At 44.1% G+C, this 21,471-nt stretch overlaps 2 protein-coding genes and 1 long non-coding RNA gene across 5 annotated transcripts in view; 1 reads left to right on the plus strand and 2 right to left on the minus strand.

Moving 5' to 3' along the window:
- CREBRF (CREB3 regulatory factor) overlaps window positions 1-3,755 on the minus strand; it is a 32,708-nt gene extending 28,953 nt beyond the window's left edge. Inside the window, exon 1 of one of the 3 annotated variants that reach the window (XM_083594026.1) lies at window positions 3,258-3,755. The gene's annotated coding sequence lies outside the window, so the exon portion shown is untranslated. Of the gene's footprint in view, window positions 1-563; window positions 659-2,335; window positions 3,206-3,257 lie in introns of those variants that run through there. The other 2 variants (XM_083594027.1, XM_083594028.1) reach the window with 2 other exon arrangements.
- On the plus strand, window positions 2,341-16,126 carry LOC310753244. Its single transcript, XR_014543300.1, has 3 exons — window positions 2,341-2,480; window positions 15,143-15,263; window positions 15,864-16,126. It is a non-coding gene; the product is annotated as an uncharacterized lncRNA (long non-coding RNA).
- Window positions 5,503-19,709, minus strand: ATP6V0E1 (ATPase H+ transporting V0 subunit e1). Its single transcript, XM_083594241.1, has 4 exons — window positions 19,474-19,709; window positions 16,951-16,998; window positions 7,964-8,091; window positions 5,503-5,916 (listed from the first exon to the last, which is right to left on the minus strand). Exons 1-3 carry the CDS (start codon window positions 19,575-19,577, stop codon window positions 7,998-8,000), a joined length of 246 nt encoding a protein of 81 aa, XP_083450367.1. The 5' UTR covers window positions 19,578-19,709; the 3' UTR covers window positions 5,503-5,916; window positions 7,964-7,997.
- Between the last annotated feature and the right edge of the window lie 1,762 nt (window positions 19,710-21,471).

Consider the following 21,471-nt stretch of genomic DNA (forward strand, 5'->3'; position numbering starts at 1 on the left):
ATTGAGGTTGCTTCAGTGACCTCTGCAGAGATAATACCGTCTGTCCAGTACTGGTTGCAGAAGAGAAGGTAGCCCTTCTACATCATCACAAAATACAGGCATTTAAAATAAAAACACATTAACCTCTCTAGTTTATACCTTAAGACAGTGGTTCCCATACCCCTTCTCATCACTTGAAAATTCCTGAGGGTCTTGGCAGACCACTTTATGATTTTTCTGCCTGTGGTACCGGCTGCAATACACTATGCTAGATGCTGTATAATTTTTAATTGCATTTTTATTGGGGTTTTTTTTTATTTCTTATATTCTTTTCTTATATTGCACCTTATTGTATTACATTCTGGATTCAAATTGCAATAAAATACAATATAATAAAAACACAATTAAAAATCAATGCAAATATTAACGCAGACATATTACGAACCACCTGAATGAAGCTCACTGACCACTGGTGGGCCACAGACCAGTTTAGGAACTCCTGCTTTGAATGCATTGATCCTGAACAGCAATATAGAAGCCACTTAAATAAATAAAATCACTGAACTATAGCAAGACATACAGACCTTGTCTCTTTAACTGTATTCATTTTATTCCATCCCTGGACTTGGTTATGTGTCTCGATAATGATTTATAATGGTGCACATTTTTCCTGCATGGTGTTTCTTTTTAAAGCAACAAAATTATATTTAGCTTTATAATGGCTTGCTGCGGGTATAGACATTCCTGTGCTTCTGCAAGGACATAAATAAACTGGAGTTCCAAATATTAAATAATAATACGAAAAATTACATGGAGCATGATTATTGCAACTCGTGTGAATACTAAAACCGTTCACGTGAAAAGGAACTGCCCCCTTTTCCAGAGAGAAAGGTGACGGGTAGATAGGAAACCGCCCCTATAATGGAAATGTGCTTCTCTAAAAACTCATGGCAACTGTGACCTGACTCTCGCCTGCTTTTTGCTGCATGCCCACATGCCTGCCCCAACATACTTTGGCGGCGGCACAACAGAGTTGGCATGACTTTTTTTCACTGCAGGAAAAGGAGCATTAAATCCAAGTCGTCCCTGCAGCCTACAGAAACTTGCTCTGCCCAGGGCTCGCCTGCTCTACGGGGTGGGGACGGGGCCTTCAGCAACCTCTTAAACTCCTGCCCCTTTTTATTTTATCTCCCCGATGCCACAGCCCCCCTCGGCTAGGCTGACCCACTAACACACCTCCCATCCAACATGGCCGCCCCACCAAACGCACCGAAACACAGCCAACCGAGTTGTCACTTGGCCCCACTCCCTCCCTGGTCGCATTGGCCCGCCTAATTCCAAGCCCCGCTGCCATTGGGCTGGTTCCCCGTCAGTCTCTCTGCCCAGTGGCCTCCCCCAAGCTAGCATGAGGCGACATGTAAACAAATCACTTTCTGGATGTTCCGAAGCGAGCGGGACTCCGCCGGCCCACGCCCTCCGTCCTCCCCAAGCCAAGGGCGGGGAAGGGATCCGGGGGGGGGGGAGAGGAAGGAAGCCCCCCAAGCACCTGACCCGCGAGGGCAGCGACATTCTTTAGCCACAAGATCACTTACGAAAGTCATAAGGAGTGGGTGGAAGAGAAGGCAGCTGTGACCTGTCTTTGTGGGTGGGGTGGAAAAGAGGAGCAGTGGAGAGCAAGAACGAGAGGGGGATGCGAACAGACTGCATGTCCCCCTGAATGAAAGGGGTGCCGGCAAGCCTCGGGTTCCGCCCCCCTCCCCTTGTGGGGCCAAACTCAGTTGTCACTTTCCCAAAGTCCTATCATTGCAACGAAACTGAGGATTTCTCTCGCACCTCACAGAGACGCAGAGTATCACGAGACTGAACTGACCGATTTTCATTCTTTTCTGCCAACGCCTCTTTTGCATAAGACAACAAATACAACATTTCTTTCTTGGACTCCGCACGGTTTACTTGGTTTCCATGTTCTACTCTCTTGGCTGGACCATGGCAAAGACAGGAGGACTCAGGCAATCTCCCTAGAGGTTTCACTTCCCCACCCCTCATGCAGTCTAAGCAGGCAATAAAATGGGAACACGTGTAGCCTTTAGGTGTAACACGATTTGAAGCAAAAAGATTCTGGATGTTTGTCTCTCCTAATCTTGACGGCTATTTAGTAATAGTTCATCATTAACGATTTTTTCCTTCGTTTTGCAACAACGCTTTGCAGCTCAGCGCTTTGCAACAACGACTTCTGGCAACACATTCATCCTTAATTACATATCTAAGGTACTTCAGCTTTTCTGGGAGACGAAAGATCTGAACCGACACAACTGCACAACTCAAGATCTTAAGTCCTTTCGTTTTAGATACCTACCCCAGGCTGAGAGGAAACGTGTGGACGACTGCGAAAACGAGGCAAACAGCTTCTTATCATCCTCCACCTTGTCATAAACATATCAAGACACCTTTTGAAACAACCAGGTTGCACTACGTCTCTCAAGATGGAAATGGGGCAGAAGGTAAGCACTGGATTATTCTAACTACCATTACAGAAGTCCACAGTATCACCACACCTACCATCAGCTACTCCTACATCTTACAAGGAAAAGGAAACTTACAAAATCAAAAGCTTCCCCAAACTCCCCCTTCCCCACGCCTCTCCCTCCCATGCTCCTCTGCAGTCCTAGGAGAAGGCAAAGCCTCCCAGCGAGACAACCAAGCAAGTACACGCCCCTTTCTTCCATATCCTTTCCCATGTAGGGGCGAGAGGCCAAAAGAAACCAGAACTGTTTTCGCTGCAGGAATCCTGCACAATCGCTGCTAGGATTAAGGGGACGCTCCGGGGGGCGCGCACCCCTCGCCCTCCTTCCTTGAGTAAAGACCACACACCAAGCCTAATCCTCCAGCCAGCAGTTGCTCCCGCAGCTGCCTCCACGCCCCCTTTCCGAAGCAAAAGCTGCGGCAGAAGAAACAGCAACTTTAGATCTCTCCTCCCGACACGATCGCTCTTTCCCCCACAGCCTCCCCAGCAGAGGACTCTCGCCTCCCGGGGGCAACAGCAAGACAAACTCCCCGCACCCCCCAAAAAAGGGGGCGCACGGCAACCCCGCCTCTCTCCTCCTGCCTCCCACCAGCCCGGGCCTTTTCGGAGAGCTGCTGGGACTTTCAGCGCCGCTTCTCTGCCCTCCTTCCGCGCTGGGGCATTACGGCCACCGCTACACCCCCTTCAAGCTCCTGCCCCCCACCCTCCGCCTCGGGGGCTCCAGCCTTTTCCGCCTCACCCTCAGGCCCCTTACCTGGCGCCCCGTCCCAGCGGGGTAATGGGGGGTGTCTCAGTGGGGGCCCCCACTTCTGCTGAGGCTCCAGCCCTGGCCCGGCCCCTCCATGCCGCTCTGGGGTTTGTTTTGTTTATGTCCCTTCCTGACGGGTTCCCGGAAATCGCGTGACTCGCCCCCATCACGTGGGCTTTTTATTTAAAAAAAAAAAAACCGGGGGAGGGGAAGGGAAAAGCAAAGCCAGGAGAAGGCAGAAAGTGAGGAAGCCAAGGCCACCAATCAGAGAGCGAGGAGCCGAGAGCCAATCAGCGGCCGCAGAAACTGTTTTCCCTTCTCACGTGACCGCTTCAAGTGAGAAGGGCGGGGGAGGATAGAAGGAAGAGAACGTTCTGTTCTCAGCTCGGAGTGGCGGCGGCGGCGGCGGCGAGCCCGAGAGAGGCACGGCTGTGGCAGCTGCTAGTTTCGAGCCGCACGGCGAGCTCGCAGGAGAAAGGAAGAAGTGGGATCAAACTCTGCATTCGGCCGAGCATTTGCTATGGCAGGGATAGGTTATCTGTGGTCCTCCAGGTATTTATGGACTACAGTTCCCATCATCACTGGTGGAAACCATCGTCTGCAGGCCTCAATATACAGCGACAATTTATAGGAAATAGATTCAAGGGATTTTTTTTGTTCTAAAGGTACACAACTGAAGATACTGCAGAGCAAAAATGAGCATTCCTCCCCAGTGCTTAACTTTGCAAGTGCTTCTAGTGTCATGATGATGCTCCTCATAGGAAGGCATTAAGAGCTGTGCTTCTGTGGAAATCGCCACCAGGCTTTGGGTTTGGTGCTTCTTTCTCATTGCTTGCTCTTTTGCAAACACAACTTTGTAAGGTGAGTTGCAACATTGTGCCAGTGGATGCAACAGGACTTTCCCTTCCTCCACTGCCTCCTGACCCCTGCAGTTCCCTATACCCTCCAAAACAGATTTATGAGGGCTGTAGGGAAGGGATGCGGGTGGCACTGTGGGTTAAACCACAGAGCCTAGGGCTTGCTGATCAGAAGGTTGGCGGTTCGAATCCCCACGATGGGGTGAGCTCCCATTGCTCGGTCCCTGCTCCTGCCAACCTAGCAGTTTGAAAGCACGTCAAAGTGCAAGTAGATAAATAGGTACTGCTCCGGTGGGAAGGTAAATCGTGTTTCCGTGTGCTGCTCTGGTTCACCAGAAAGCAGCTTAGTCATGCACCACATGAAATTAGAAAGCACCACATGACCAGGTACACCAGCTCCCTCGGCCAATAAAGCGAGATGAGCGCCGCAACCCCAGAGTCGTCCGCGACTGGACTTAACCATCGGGGCCCCCTTTACCTTTAGGAAAAGAAAAATGCCCCTTTGTGCACATGGAAGTCTGTTGCACAAGCAGGATGCCACAACTGGATGTCACTCATAGCGGCAAATGTTTATTAGCTCCTTTTCCCTGTTTTCCAGAGCTAACTGTGGCTATGTGTCCACTGCAAGGATTTGTGCTTGTTACAAAACCATACCTCACTGCTTAGTAATCTCACATTCAGTCATCCGTATAACTTTCCCACAGTGCTATTTTTGAAGAGGACCTTACAGCATTCTAATAACTTGTTTACATATGGATTACTTGCTGACTTGTGCACAAACAAGCCTTCCTAATTCCAAACACCCCCCAGCTAGGACTTTCACATCTTTGTCAGCTCAAGCAACGTTCTGCAATGAGTCTCTTTAAACATTCAGCTGCCAGCCATGAGCATGCATGTGTTCAGAATTGCGTTCACAAGCACATTCAAAAGCACAGCCACTCCCAAGTATTATTCCCACAATACAACATTTGCATGATCACGTTAGAAGTCTGCCATGCACAAAACATCACAAAAGGTGCTTTGTAACCATATTCATTCCTAATATATGCTTCTAAGCAAACCAGCTGATGAAGCAAATTATATGCGGGTTACCCAGTCACTTCATTATTTCATAAACATTTGTAAATTCTATCCTGAATAAGGCTTAAGGAACAATTACACTATTTGTACTGCAGTTCCATTCAAACACTATGAAAGTATCCAAGTTCTCATAGTGGGTATTTCTCACAGCATACACACTTCATGAAGGGTGAGGCAAAACTTCAGTGAAGCAACTGAACTGTTCCACACAGGCATGCAACCAATCATTAAGTCCCTAACTTTTCAGATGTTATAAAAGTGCTGAATATGCTTATGCAAGAACAATGTGTTCTAAAGAAAGCCAGAAGACCACATTAAGAAGAAAAGAATTTTATTTCAGATTTGAGGACACAATCATATTTCTTAAAGTTATCAGACACAGCATTCAGACTGTGCTTGCAAAACTGGATCAGTAGACAGTCTAGTATAAAAACTGGTAAGGCAAATAAATGCTCAGAGGCAATTCTCAATTCCATCTAGCCACTGTCAGTGCAGAGAAGAGGGATGGAATATTATTTATAATACTTGAAATTCAAGCACAACATTGTACAGAGTAGAAATATAGGTATCTATTAGGCACTTTCATACATGAAAAAACAACAAGATTAGGCAAACATTTCTTATAATAGAACAGACAGTAAGGCATTGAGCAGACGTGGTCGGATTCAAAGTACGTTAGAAGGCATCTGGATCAACAGGGCTTTACATAAAGAAAATCTCTTCATGTCCTGCAAAGCAAAAAAGCAGTTTAGTTTCTTTCAGTGGCATTTTTAATTCAGCTATTAGTTAAATTCTTGCAGGGAGGTGTTATTATACTAAGCATCACAGTTGCTGCAAAGAAAATTTTACACTAATAGTTGAAGATCCATTTGGATCTTGAAAGGCTTACTTTCCAGACTCTACTCACTAAAACGTGAACCAATTGTGCAAAATGCAGTAATAGGTCAATACAAACTGTCAGCTAGAGTCCACTGGTATTAGCAGTATCAGAAAAAAAATAAGAGCAGAAACCAAGTACGTAGTGCCAGAATATCACCTTTGAGCAACAAGGCTAAATTTTGCCCCCACCTCCAAGTTAATTCCAATTCCTTAGTTATTGATATACCACCAATTTAATTTTCAAGTCAAGTTGTTACTTGGCAGGATGCACTGCACTATTACAAGCAAATACAGCCAGGTTCACTGCTGTGTTGCACGAGGCCTTTCTTTGTAAAATACAAGACTACTGCCAACTTGTATGAGTTGCTAAAAAAAGGGAAACCAGGCTCCCTATGCTCACTGCGGCCTGTCACTATCCCAATTCATTCCAACCCTGATCTGAAAACACTAGAGCTTTGTTTCAAGGAAGCTTAACTGCAGACAATTAAACCATAACATCAGCCACCAGTTGTCCTCTGCTATTCAGCTTTTTCAAACAGAGGAAATTATAGTTATTAAGGTGAATCAGAGCTGCAAGATAAAACAGCAGGTAGAACCCTTTTGAACTACTGAGTTTCACCATTACAGAATCCACATTCCTGAAGTTGCTTCCTGCTGTAATTGTTCGCATGGCAAACTTCTTGGTGCATTGAGAGACGAAGACTTACTAAAACAACCCACAGCCCTGTCAGACCTTAGCCAACATTGCAACAGCAATGTTCAACCACTGAACTAAAGCAGAGAGAATGGTATACCCCCCCCCTTATACAACACATTCCTCATACAGGAAGTTTGGGGGCACAGCTATTTTGTTCAATATTAAATAAGTAGACAGAATAAACACTGGATAATTGATTAATGCCCCTTAGAGCAAAAGCTCTTTTTGACTCCAGTAATAGGAAAGCAATAGGCAGGAAGAAAAGGGAGCCAGCGCCATTTGTTTGCTTGCATAGGAACAATTGCTTCTCACTCCCATGCAAGCAGACAATTCTTTTATTTTTGAACAAAAACTGAAGGGCACCACATTGGCTACTCCACCTTAAAGACCATCATATTTGTTGAGGCATAAGCTCTTATGGACCACAGTTCACTTCATCAGATGCAGAAGTCCACCAAACTTTATGCCATAATGAAATGCTATAAACCTCTCCCTTCTTCTGCTGCAAGAGACTAACACAGCTCTCTTTCTAGAAACCCATAAACAGAAACTGGAATTTGCATTTTTGTAGCTCTGCAACAGACACGGAATATGGCATGGAGAAAAAACTTGCAGCATGAGCCAAAACCATGGGAGTCCAAGTTTTCATTAAAGAGAAAATGGCAATAGAATAAGAATGGAAAGTGTGCTGGGAGTTGAAGTACCAATTCCACTGGTTATGTAAACATTTGTACTAAATAATCCAGTACACTGCAATCATTGAGATAGGGGTCAAAGGGGCACTAGCATTTATAACAGTCACACATGAAATTATGACAAGATCAACAAGTTCTATTGCTGCAATCTCTGCAACAAAGCAAGTTGGTTTCTTCTTGGGAGATAACTATCCTCAACTCAATAAAATGCCATGGCTTTTTCTGCATGTTGTGCGATAAAATAATAATAATAATAATAATAATAATAATAATAATAGTAATAGTAGTAGTAATAATAATAATAATAATAATAATAATAATAATAATAATTTATTTGTACCCTGCCCATCTGGATGGGTTTAAAAGAAAATACTCACTGTAACCCTTACAGGGTTGCTATGAAGATAAAATGGGAGGTGGTGAACCATGTCCACCAACTTGAACTCCTTGGAGGAAAAGTGGGATGTAAATGTAATAAATAATTTTAAAAGTGGCAATATTTACCCAGTCCACAAACTGCAATTGAAGAGGACATCGGTTAAGGCCAGTGGTACCTTAGATATGTAATTACTTCACTTTTTAACTGTGGTCCAAAGAGAGGGTTCAGCTGAGCCAGGATTGCAATCAGCCAGCTGCAAGACAAGAGCAGACTATTAACAGAATGACTAAAATTTATCAGGATACCCAAGGAAGAGATAGAATGGCAACAGTTACTTAAAACTAGTGTCCAAACAAAATGTTACCAAAATTAAACTTTGAAAATAAGATACCCATAAAAGTTTGAGCAACTGCCCATAAATCAAAGTGTATTGCCCTACTTCATTTCAAGTAATTCTCATGTTTTAACTAGGCAGCTTCTCTTCCATTTTCACTGTTTAAAAAAGTGCTCTAACTCATGCCATCACCCAGGAAGTTCAGTATGTATCAGCATCATTTCTATCAGCCTCCCCCAACCTAGGGCTCCTCCATATGTTTTGCAACTCCCCTCAGCCCCAGCCAGCATGGCCAATGGTCAGGAACGATGAGAACTGTAATAAAGAAAACAAACGGAGGAAGGCTGATCTACATACGAATTATGATTTCAAGTCTGGTAGTGCTCACACTTATGCAACCAGAACCACACTACCCACACTAAGTGGGAGGTATCAGCAAATTAGAGGTACCCCTGAAGATTATTTCTATACCACCCCTTCATAAAATATTGTGGTAGTGTACAGTCAGCAATATAAAAACATAAAAGGGATAGAACCACCTCTTTGTCCAGATAGGCAATTTCCAGGATCACTCTGAGAAGTTATTTTTTTTAATTTTCCCAGTGATGAAACAGAAAGCTACTCATAGAAATCAAAGGAGACACCCAAGATTTCTATGTAGCTGGGGCTGTGCACCAGAGTGTTCACTACACTTCGAGGAAGAAAAACCAGTCCAATGAGGACAGCTTTGTGGGCAAAGAATGCTCACTGACTGTTGGGGGAGACAAGACAGAAAGCCAGGGCGAGGGATGGGATGGAGTGGAAAGACTCGAACCTTAAACAAGCACTCCACACTTTGATGCCGGGACCTACTGGTTCCCTCTAGTTCTCATGTTCAGAGGTGAGTGCTGTTGTTTATGTAGCCAAAGGCACCCTCCACACATAAAAGGGGCATATGAGCAGGCCTGGAGAAACCAGAAGGTTTGCAACCCGGTAAAACAACCTAATAAGAACAGAGCATGCTGAACACAGAATGCTGAATGACAAGAGGCAATTGGAAAACTGGATGTGAGGAGTAATGGAATTAAGTATGGAGAAGGGCACGACTGACTGAACATGAACACTCCAGAGGGTAACATTTTGTTGCAGGTCTGACTGGTTTCTTCCAATATTAAAGGGCAACCTAAAAATACAGTCACTCGGCAGCCCTATTTGTCAGACCCATCATTTCTCTTGCTCTAATTGTAGTTTCACAGGATTGGTGTGTCTTGTTTAGACATTGACATTGCTAGTGGACATACATTAGGTGCAGGAGACAAGCGTCAGAGGATTTTTGCATCAATGTTATACTTAAAAAAGCTTAAGTCTTCTACCCATGTATCTTTTATGACCACCTAACACAGAATGTCTTTTAAGAGTTTGTGAAGCTACTAGCAATGGCTATAGAACAAAATGCATACTTCTCAAAGCAGTGACCATATTAGCGAAGCAGGAGGACTCAATGCCCCAGGAGCACACAATACATTTTGTAGCACGGAAAACACTTAGAAAACTGCAACACATTTATTTCTGGGTTACATATTTGGTATGTTAACAACGGCAAATAAGAAAGGGCTTAAGAATCTCTTTAATTGGTACAACGTTACTGTGTAGCTAAATGTTCAGTGCACAAAACATTTTGTGAACACACAGGCACATCTAACTGCTAATTCTAGAATGCTATAGAAGGAGGAGGAAGAGCAAAGCGGCTTTGTAATGTGAGCTGCTACAGATGCAGAGTGCTTAGGCAGTCATGGAAAATTCCACACAAACCTGGATGCTTTGACCAGAGAATGAAACGCAGGTCAGCTGGGAGAGAGAAGGAAAAGCCATAGCAGACAGAGACAAGCAATACAGGATTAATCCTATTCAGAGTTCATTGGACAAATTTCAGTTCTGCTCTTAATTTTACAGATTAAACAGCCACAGCAAAATGAATGCACACTTTCAACACTGATTATAACAGGACTCCTGACAAAATCTAGCATTTTCATCATGGATTGCTACATATATAGGATGACATCCTCTTTGATCCCTGTAGTTTCCCTTGAAATCATGGAATCATAGAATTGTAGAGTTGGAAGGGATCCTGAGGACCATCTAGTCTAACCCTCTGCAATGCAGGAATAATGCAGCTGTCCCATACAGGGTTTGAACCTGCAACCTTGGCATTATGAGCACCACACTCTAACCAACTGAGCTATCCGACCATTATTCTACAAATATGATTACTCATGTTTGGAGTCCCAACTGACATATTTGTGACCAGAAGGAAGCTTAACCCATATCAAATAGTCACGTAGCAGTGTGTATATCATACACTGTCTCTTTCTCTTTATATAACCAGCATACATTTTGCTTGTTTGCTTACTGTTTGCTCTTCTTAGAGCATGCTATAGGTCAGCACTTTTCACACTGTGTCCCAGAGAACCCATGGGGTTCTTCAGAAGCAATCAACAAAGGGCAGAGGATTTTCTGAAAGGCAGCTTCTCTGTTGTTACCATTCTTCCTCCACAATGTACAGCTACAAACAGTTATGAAGGCATTCTATGGCATGTGCTCAGTTCTCAAGGGGTAACAGCAAAGACCAAAAAGCACGGCCAGTTAGTTTCCTGCTCCAATGGAATGTGGAACGTATTCTCAGTTACACACATGGTTCTGTGACAGGCATGTCAATGTGAAAAGGATTCCCTGAAAGTAGACATTTTGAAAACAGAAAGAACACATACTCTCCTATAGGTTTATCAGGATGCCATAGGTTGAAATAAACTCTCCTTGTGGTGCCTGATATTTGGCCTTTTCAAATGATAATCAGATTTATTTTTTATAATTTATTATAAAGGGTTGTATCCAATGCTAGTCTTACTCAGGGTGGACCAACTGAAGTTAATAGGCATGGCTAACTTAGGTTCATTAATTTGAATGAGTCCACCCTGAGTACGACTTAGTTCGACACAACCCAAATTGCCCCAAATTTTAAAAATCAAAAAATAAGGTACTATAACAGCAGAAAACAAACATATAACAGGGCAATCTGTACAGCTACTATATGTAATCTATCATGTTACCAAGAGGCAAGCTATCCTGTTTCCAGATTAATCATGGAGCTCCCACAAACCTTAGCCACAGCTTCTTTCCTGGTGGAGGTTAAGACACTCCCCAGCATGCAAGTTAGTCATGCCTAAACCAAAAATGGATGTTTTCTGCAGCAAGCATAGGGCAGTTTCGGGCCACAGTAGTACTGATTCCTGCAGATTTCAGGTAAGCCCATTACAATATTTTCCACTGGCATCCTCACCATTATCTAGTACAGTAGTAGTTAACATATGGCTCTCCAGATGTTGCTGGACTCCAGCTCTCATCAGCCCCAACAGGCTGTCAGGGACAATGGGAGTTGTAGTCCAACCACATCCAAAGGGGATACAGATTTTGCACCCCATTTCTAGTACAGTGGTACCTCACGTTAAGTACTTAATTCGTTCTGGAGGTCCGTTCTTAACCTGAAACTGTTCTTAACCTGAAGCACCACTTTAGCTAATGGGGTCTCCCGCTGCTGCCGTGCTGCCGGAGCACGATTTCTGTTCTCATCCTGAAGCAAAGTTCTTAACCTGAGGTACTATTTCTGGGTTAGCGGAGTCTGTAATCTGAAGGTACAGAAGTACCCGAGGTACTACTGTATACATGATGAAAGCAAACAAGTTACAAGTGCACTCTGAATACAGAATTCACCTACCCAGAGCTGTGCCACTAGGTACAAGGTGAATGCCATTTCATTTTCAAAAGCAACCTTGCCGGAAAATTACTCAAGACAGAAATTACAAGGCAGCCTTAATGATCAGCACCCAGATTCAGACTTTGTTTTATCTTTGATGGGAGGAGGTCCCAAGAACTGACAAATGAGAGAACCACAAAGTTGTGCTCTTTGCCAAGACTGCCATAAAACATTTTGCCCATCAATACATATGAAGGATATGTAATGAAAAAAACTATTACAACAGTAGCAACGAAGACATATGCAAAATGCATATGCTACATTAGTAACATCTCAGTGTTGCCAAAAGCACTGCCATTCACAATTACCATTGATTTTGGATGCCACGCTTCCCACCTGTTCCAAAATAGTAGAAATATTTAAATATGGGGGAAGTGAAGATTTTATTATGAAATAGTAGCCACACATAATTATTTGGGGGAGAAAATCAGTTAACATAATTGCATTCTAAATCTCCCTTGAAAATAAGGATTAGCATTTGGTGTTAACCTACAGAATAGATGTGTAGAAACTGAGCTGAAATACATAGCTAAAGAGGTGAAGTAGAAGATGTACTGCTCTTGCTTGGGAAGCAGAGGAAGAACTACTGAACTTCCACTGTTAGGCAGGGCCAGCATATCTGGCTCTACAACTTAGGAATTCTGCACCATACTGATGTCACCTTCACCAATTCTGATTGTTCACAAGGACAAGGGGAGACCCAAGTCAAAAGGAAGCCTAGATATCAACAGAAGCTTTATATATGGAGCTTCCCTTCCTTCTACTCTATTGAGAAGACACCTTTCTGCATCATTGCAGGCTGTAATTTTTAGATTTACAGAAGATAATTAAAACGGTTGACCAGGGCCCATTTATGTCCTTACCCTACACTCCTTATTGAATCAAAACATATAATGACTGATACAGGGTTTGTTTGAGCAGTGCAGTACTATTTTAAAAACAAGAAGAAGTTATGTTTTGAATGTCAGATGACAAGATCCATTTGTTCTACTGCCATTCACATACGTAGCCCATGGTGGCTATTGAAGGCGGTTATAATAGCATTTAATCTAGCTTAGGTTCCAAGGAGGAGGAAGATAGAGCTAGTCATTGTTTCCTTGAAAGTGTAAAAAAACTCTGTGGACTCGGTGGTCAACTGAATAAGCTACATTTTAGTATGTTATGTCACGATGTTGATTTTGACATTATGAGAAGCTGTATCTAATTTTGAGAAGTAGTTAAATAACTTTACAATTGTTATTATACAGCCTATTACGTTTATGTGTTTTTTCAATTACCGTATTTTTCGCCCTATAGGACGCACCGTCCCATAAGGCGCACCTAGTTTTTTGGGGGGGAAATAAAGGGGGGGAAATTATTTCCCCCCCAGGCGCGGGGCTGGGGCGGGGGAGGCCCGCCCGAGCTTTCCCCGACCCCAGCCCCCAAACAGGCAGCTCTCTGCAAGCCATGGAAGCCCAGCGCTGGCTCCCGCTGCTTGCTGAGAGGTCCGCGAAGCCTGGACGCGCTGAGCTCAGCGCACGCAGGCTTCAGCATGCAGAGGTCCGCGAAGCCTGGACGCGCTGAGCTCAGCGCGCGCAGGCTTCAGCATGCAGGCAACTCTCCGCAAGCAGCAGGAGCGCTCCCGCTGCTTGCGGAGAGGTCCACGAAGCCTGGACGCGCTGAGCTCAGCACGCGCAGGCTTCAACATGCAGGCAACTCTCCGCAAGCAGCAGGAGCGTTCCCGCTGCTTGCAGAGAGGTCCGCGAAGCCTGGAGAGCGAGAGGGGTCGGTGTGCACCGACCCCTCTCGCTCTCCAGGCTTCACCGAAAGCCTGCATTTGCCCCATAGGACGCACACACATTTCCCCTTCATTTTTGGAGGGGAAAAAGTGCGTCCTATAGGGCGAAAAATACAGTAGATTTGCGCAATATAGGCATTCTAGTGGTTTTGATTTTTATTCCTTGAAAGTGTATGCAACATGGTCACCTCTCAGCTAGCAGCAGTGCTTACTCCTAAGTGGGGCTCTGTGAAAATGCAAACTAAGCCCAAAGCCACTCCCATGGAAGTCCAGTTGTAATCTTGTCCCACATTGCAAGATGCTATTTTCTCACTTGGTGTTGTGAATGCGGACACTGTTTATCAAAGCCTATGATAAATTTGTACCAAGCCATGGAAGTGCAATGGGCAGCCCTCGTATGTTTTTACAACTGCGGAAAATTACCCTGAAGCTATATATGAGCACCAAGCTGTTCCCACCACATACATAGTGGTATTGATTTAGCTGGTATCAGATTCATAAAGAAAACACATGGATGGGTGGGGGAGAAAAAGATTAAAAAAAGGAGTTCGCTCAAAAGGATCTCAGTGTTCCTCCCTTGACTCCTTATCTCCATCCCATCTCGTTTTTTTCCTCAAACCTCTTACTTTTCACCTTAATCCTGTAAACAGTTTTTAAAAAGAAAAGAAAAAACTAGCTCCACAGAGCTACAGGTACTATATTGTAGCTTTGTAGACCTGGATTCTTTCTTTTTTTTTGTAAAGATGACCCTATTTACACAAAGGGAATATTGCAAAAAGCCCTGTGCACCATGACACTTAGGCCCCGCCTACACTTCTAAAGTATTGTACAGTGGTACCTTGGTTTACGACCTTAATCCGTTCAGTTGTAAACTGAAACCGGTCGTAAACCGAATTGCTCTTTCCCCAATGAGGCCTCCCGCCGCCGGTGCCCTTCCATCGTTCGGATTCCGGTCATAGACGGAGGTAAAGTTCGCAAACCAGGACGCTCTTTCCGGGTCTGCGGAGTTCGTAAACCAAAAAATTCGTAAACTGGACTGGCCGTAAACCCGAGGTACCACTGTATTGGAAACTAGTTTGTTAAGGGCGCAGGGAGCTGTTAGGAGACCTCTAGTCACCTCAGAGCTACATTCCTCAGAGTGGTACAACACTACCTTCTCGGCAGTGGCACCCGCCCTGTGGAATGCCCTCCCATCAGATGTCAAGGAAATAAACAACTATCTGACTTTTAGAAGACATCTGAAGGCAGTCCTGTTTAGGGAAGTTTTTAATGTTTGATGTTTTTTCATGTTTTTAATATTCTGTTGGAAGCCAACAGGAGTGGCTGGGGAAACCCAGCCAGATGGGTGGGGTATGTATGTATATATAAATAAATAAATAACTATTATTCTTCCCTCTTCCCAGGGATCTAGGAACTGTATAGCTTCTGTACTGCAAGGTCAGCACTCAGCCCTTGATCCCAACAACACAGGAAGCTCTCATGTGGGTTAAGATGTTGGAACTCTCATGATACTATCTGAGTCAGGTATTCTGAAATTTTAGTATCACTTACACAGTTGTACCCCGTAGCTAGTTCTGACTGCTGTATTTGCTATGTACTGAATCCTAGCTCCACTTTTTTGGGCTGGTGGGGGGAGTCTTAGGGAGGCTTATGTGCTGTCACTTGGGACCCCAGGTGGCAGAAGTGCTGCAGCTGCCAGCTTACACTCACCTGGCACTGCCAGGCAAGTTTCCTTGAGAGCACATGGTTAAGGGGCAGCCACCAGCTCCTCTCCATGAGCAATACTATTCACTCCCATGGCAATAGCCCTGTAATAGGCCAGGAGGCAAGCTCTACTACAGTTCTACAAGCTCTACTGTAGTCTACTATAGTGTCATGGCTGCTGCCAAAGCCACCAGCTCACAACAAGTTAACAAGCAGAAGGAGAGGTTCTCCACTGTGGAATCACTGCTGCCTAAGGCCCAGGTGGTAGGAGGAGCTGAGGAGGGGGAGGGCAAAGCAACAGCTTTGCTGTGATGGCTTAGGCCCCAGCAAACGCTTCACTATATTGGGTGCTGACACCAGTCTATGTGTTTACCCACTTTTTCCTGGTTTAGTAACAACCCCTTCTTCCTTCTTTCCCAGACAACATACCACCACGACAACTGCTTTCTAGAACTCTTTATGGCTGGATGTCCATGCAGAAAGTATTGTCAAAGTCATGTATTTGACAGGATGTTTAATCATAGCAAGGAATTTGGGGATAAAATAGCTTTTTGATCTACCTGCTTAGCAAAAAAGAGAAAACGTCCATGCCTGTAAGTGACTAACCTTAAGTTGTCAGAACTTTTTACTGCCTACATGCATCTATATTTGTGCTTTGAATAAAAGCAAAGGAAAAACAAAGACATCCTGGTGTGATGCATTTTTAAGTTAGCCAGGTCACAGCTTCACATCCATGAGTCTTTGGGTTTGTTGAACCATAAACAAGCAGGATGTACTTGCACAAAACTTGCTTGCCCTAGCACTAAACCAAACACAAACAGGCCTATACCCCAGGGTAGTCTAGCTAAAGCAAGGCAGTTCTTGATGGAAGCATGCTGACTGTAAACACTGCAAGATGATCAATCTAGACTTTGTCTAAGCAAAAGCAGAGGCAAATTCTTCAGATTAAACTAGCACTACACAATGGTATTCTAGCTGACTAGCTTCCTGTTAGTACAGAAGATCAGTTTACTCCCATGTGGATAAGCTGCATTGCTGAACTAGGAGCCTGTTAGCTGGTAAAACTAGGCTGAAAATTTTGTTATGGTTTACTGTTTTAGCAATACTCTGAAAAGTCATTTTAAAGCAGAAATACAGGAAGCAGAAATGGTTTAAACACATTTCCTAGAAAAGGAGGAAGCACAACTATTAAGTATTAAACAGCACAGAAATCAGAAGGGTGATAAGACTTCAATTTCTGCATCCCAAAAGACTCATGTACAGTCAACTCTATTATAGAAAACTTAATGTTCCCATCATTTATGATACCCTGGTTAAGAACTAACAATTGATTTACATCAGAGAACTATATAAAGTTCTTTATCCTACATAGTATGTTCATATTTTTGCAAATCAGCCAATCACATCAGACACCCAGCCAGGTTACTAAAATAAAAAAGGCATTGTAGTTTTGTGCTATCAAAGATTTGGCTACATCTGGACTGAAAGGAGAAAAATGGATACTTACAAGAGGTAGCAGCAGACAGCACATGTCACCAACATTGTGTTAATAACACTGTAGAAAGAGGGGGAAGAAAGAAATGGTTGACAAAATGGAAGCCATATTTACAGACTTTCTTTGGACAAAAGAAAAGAAACACAGCTGAATAGTTTCTCAGTTTTTTACACATGCAGACAGTGTAATGTAAATCTATTGCAATAACAATAATAATACTTGAACATTCTAAGGTGCTTCATACATACCAAGATTATTTTCATATCAGGAATCCTCACAACCACCATGTCAGGTAGGTCAGGACTCTCCCTACATTGAAGATGGGGGAGTGGGGGGACTGAGAGACGGTAGATTGCTATGTGCCATCTAGTAAGCTCAAGGTAATACCTGAACTAGTGATTTCTAGGCTCACAACTCAAGTCTCTTGGTCATTACAGTACTCGCAGTAAATTAAAGCTACCCCACAGCTGTAGTTTCAGATAACACATATAATTGTTTAGAATCAATTCTCAAGGTTCTGCTTACTCCATGATCCCAGTTGTGAAATTCAGTATCATGTAAGATTAATGAGCACTGTAAGAAACTCGGGTTTAATTTTTTCCTCTCTCCTATTTTAAGCAACATATTTTGAACCTATATAACTGAATGATTGTTTTAAATGCATTGTGTATCCTGCCCTGAGATCAATGCATATAAGGCAGGCCATAAATATTTTAATAAATATGATCCTAAAGCACCATCTGTCAAAATATTTGCACCCAAGTCTGTTGTCCTGTCCTCAACCCACCAGTGCTAGATTCTGACCCACCAAGAATTTAGAGCACCCTGTTTGCAAAGAGGCTGTTAGTACCAATGCTAAAAACAATATAGACCACTAAGAGAAGTAGGTCTTCAAATCAGGACAGGAGATGAAACCTTTGCATGAATAAATATAAATTCAAAATAGATATCACAAGTTGGGTGCTTGGATACTACTGCCTAGGCCTCTTGCCTAGGTAGCGAACATGGGATATGTATTAAAAGGGAACACTTTTTACTCTGGTGTATCTAACCAACACCTTAAAAGCATAAAATGCAGCACTGAGGTGAGCTGCACTTAGTTCTGCTCACATTTCATTATATGGTTGAATCACTAATTCAAGACAAAGAGAATGCAGTGAAAAAATCATTTCAAGCTTGTTAAGTATGTGGGGAGGAAATCCCCCTGCCTCAATAAATGTCGTAAAGCCGGGAACATTGAGTGGGAAAGTGTTTTCAGAAATGCAGGCCACACAATTGATTTTTCCTGTTTAGAAAGGAAAACGTTGACAATCTCTAGCTATCTCTAGCTAATTTCAATCTTAGCATCAATTATGGCTTATGCCAGAAACACAAACACTGTTCAGGCCCACTTCTTAAACCCGACTCATAATGCAACTTAGATGTCAAGACACCTACTGCTAATTGGGTGTTATTGTGCTGCTCTCTCTTAGGTCTAACTGCCTCCCTGCCCCATATGTTATCATTCACTGTTTTGTAGGTTTTTGCTGAAAAACTATTTATACATTTCAAAGAAATAAACTAGTACTGTTGCTGGTAATCCTAGCTGGACATTCAGCACCAGTAATGGAAATGTAGAAAGAAAGAAAATCCTCAATGGCACTGGAAGAGGAAGTTATCAGAGAGGAAAATGTGGTTCAATAGGAAAATCTTATTTCAAATCACAAAGAAAACCTCCAGGATGAACAACCAGAATGCAGTTAGGAATTCAGCAGTTTGGTTAATGGATTAATTACAAACGGAACTAGCTTATCCACCTCATAGTCCTCGAATTAGGGAAAAGAGTTACACACAGCAGACGGAAAAGATAAATTGTCACAAGACTGCGACATGGTTGTGAAAATGACTGTGACATCTGACCCCTCTTTTACAAAGCAGCTATTCCCAGAATATCTCAAACAATATTCCGTTTCAAGAGATAACGCAAAACAGTGCATTTGACTCGGGGGCTGCTTCATTTGAAACAGGTTAACTTAACACGGGATGGTTACTAAAACAAAAGGGGATCGACGCTGGGAAATCCCAAGGGAACTCCAGCCGCTTCGCAGGTGTAGCTACTTCTGAATTGACGCCTGCCACTCACGAAGTGCCAGTGCCGCACAGAAGCTCCCAGAAAGGCTGGCAGGGCCGGCGCTGCTACGGGAAGCGGGGTGGAGGTGGGAGAGAAAACAAAAAGGAACAGGAAGAGGAGGCACAAGGGAGAAAGAGGAAGGCCGCAACTGGGGTTGCGCGACGGCAGTTGCTCACTGCGCCGCATCCTCCGAGAACGCTGAACAACAGGCCGTGTAAAACTGCGAACTGTGAAAAAACCGCGTTTGCTCCCTTCCCAGGCCAGGAAAACGGCTATTAGGCAGACGGAGGCGGAGGTGTAGCCAGAGCACTTCAAGCTCCCACGGGCGGCCGGTTGGGGCAGCCAGGCCTCCTCGAAAAGGGCCGCCCGCCACCGGTCTCCCTTGCTGAGAACGTCCCCCGTCCCCGAAGCCTCTGGGCACTTACCCCCGGTTAGGCCCCTTGGGCACAAACCACGGCACGACGCCGCCGACCACCGCCCAGAACACGCTCATGACGGTGATGGGCACCGCGAGGCCGCCGTACGCCATGGCCGGACTCTTGCTCGCTCCCTCCCTCCGCCGACTACGGAGCTCCGGCCTCCGCCGCCGCCTCCACTATGGCCGATTTCTACGCCACCTCGCAAGTCACGCCCTCTCCCGGGAGCACCAACCAATTAGGGGCTCCCGCAGTGTGAGGGGACGGCGCACGTGAGGAGGCTCTCCCTCCTTTTCCCCGCCCACTTTGGGCAGCGAGCGAATCCGGATGCGAGCGAGGGTTGCGCATGCGCTCTCTCGGCGGCCTGCTGTGCCCGTGGAAGCTCCCCACGCCCTACGCGCTCTCTGTACCAACCACGTTCCCTTCGGAACTGCGGCCGCCCGTGTCCTTATTCTGTGTCGCCTCCCGCATGCACAGCTTCAGCAAACCGCTTTCTCTCCCTCCCGCCCCAGTGCTGTGCCTTGTTATCACCCATGCCTAGCGCCACTTCGTTCGTTGCAAGGTCGCTCAAGTTTAACACTACCACTCCAAACAAATTTGCTCGGAAGACCTACTACTTTTAAAGGAATCTCAGAATTGTTGAGTCGAAAGGGATCCCAAAATTAATCTACCCAAATCCCCTGCAGTGCAGGAATCACAACCAAAGAATCCCTGACAGATGGCCATCCAACCTATTTAAAAAGAGGAATCCACCACCTTCCGAGTGCGTTCCACGGTCAAATAGCTCATCCTAACGCTTAACGCTTAGTCAGAATCTCCTTTCAAACTTTTGACAGCCCTATAGATATTTGAATATGGCTATCATCATAGCATCTCTAAGTCTCTTCTCCAGGCTAAACATAACTCCCAAGAAGTTGATTTTCATTCTTAGGGTTTGTCTTAATTTGCAATTTATTTCATTGGGCCACTGTGGATTTTAGTTATTAGGACAGTTTATCAATTTTTGCCCTATGTCCAATTTACAAAATGATGCAATCCTCACCCTTCAAATTAAAAACCCAAGTATTTCACTTTCTTGTCCAGGTGCATCATTTTGGTTTCACTTTCCCCAGTTTTAGAATATATTTAGGCGGTGCAAATAATGGTAATAGAATCCCCAATGTCTGGTTACCAGAGGTATTTGCTGGCTCAAAGGCCCTTCTGTGAACACAAGGCACCAATTGGATTGCATGCGTGGAATTCTCCTCTGACACCCCCTTAACCTTCTATCATGTGTGTTGCAAAAGGTTTTCACTGAGCTATCCACCACGACCAAGATAATTCTCTAGCTAACTGCAGCCAGTAAAGCCTTCAACATGTAAGTGAAGGGGTTGTGGTTTTGCTGTTGTTGTTCTAGTATGTGTCAATTTATGCTTGCTCATACTGAATTTCATCTGCCCTTTTGCTGCCCATTCACTCCGGCTGGAAAGTTGTTTGGTATCCTGAATCACTTGGTATTCTCCCAAAACTTACAGCTCAACACCAACTCCAATCATATATGAATAATTTATAAAGTGGGGGAATCACACTGCTTCTCATTGTTATGAAAATTATCAATTTATTCCTCCCCATTGTTTCCTGCTGTTTAACCAAGAGGTTCCATGCAACCGTTGTTTTTACTTGAGAACGTTTGTTATAAGCCTTCTTTACACCCTCCAGGGCCAGGCCTACTGACAAATGATTTTTAAAGGTAACAATATAACTGAATACCTATTATAATCTGTCTCAAGCATGCAAATACCTTCCTCAGTAAGACCAGTTTTTCTATATGCTTAATAACTCTAACAGACACAATTTAATTCAGAATTGCTGCTAGGCCAAAAAGCCTGTAATTTATTAGCTTCTCCCTAAACTGAACCATTGGACTCCGCATGAGTGTCCCTGCTTTTTTTATTGTAGTGGTAAGCTGTATTCTTTTTTAAATAATCCATTTTTGCATTTAATTGGACTTAGAGCTTGCATGTGACC

This window comes from Podarcis filfolensis (genome assembly GCF_964270895.1).
Source record: "Podarcis filfolensis genome assembly, chromosome: 2".
Lineage (NCBI taxonomy): Eukaryota > Metazoa > Chordata > Lepidosauria > Squamata > Lacertidae > Podarcis > Podarcis filfolensis.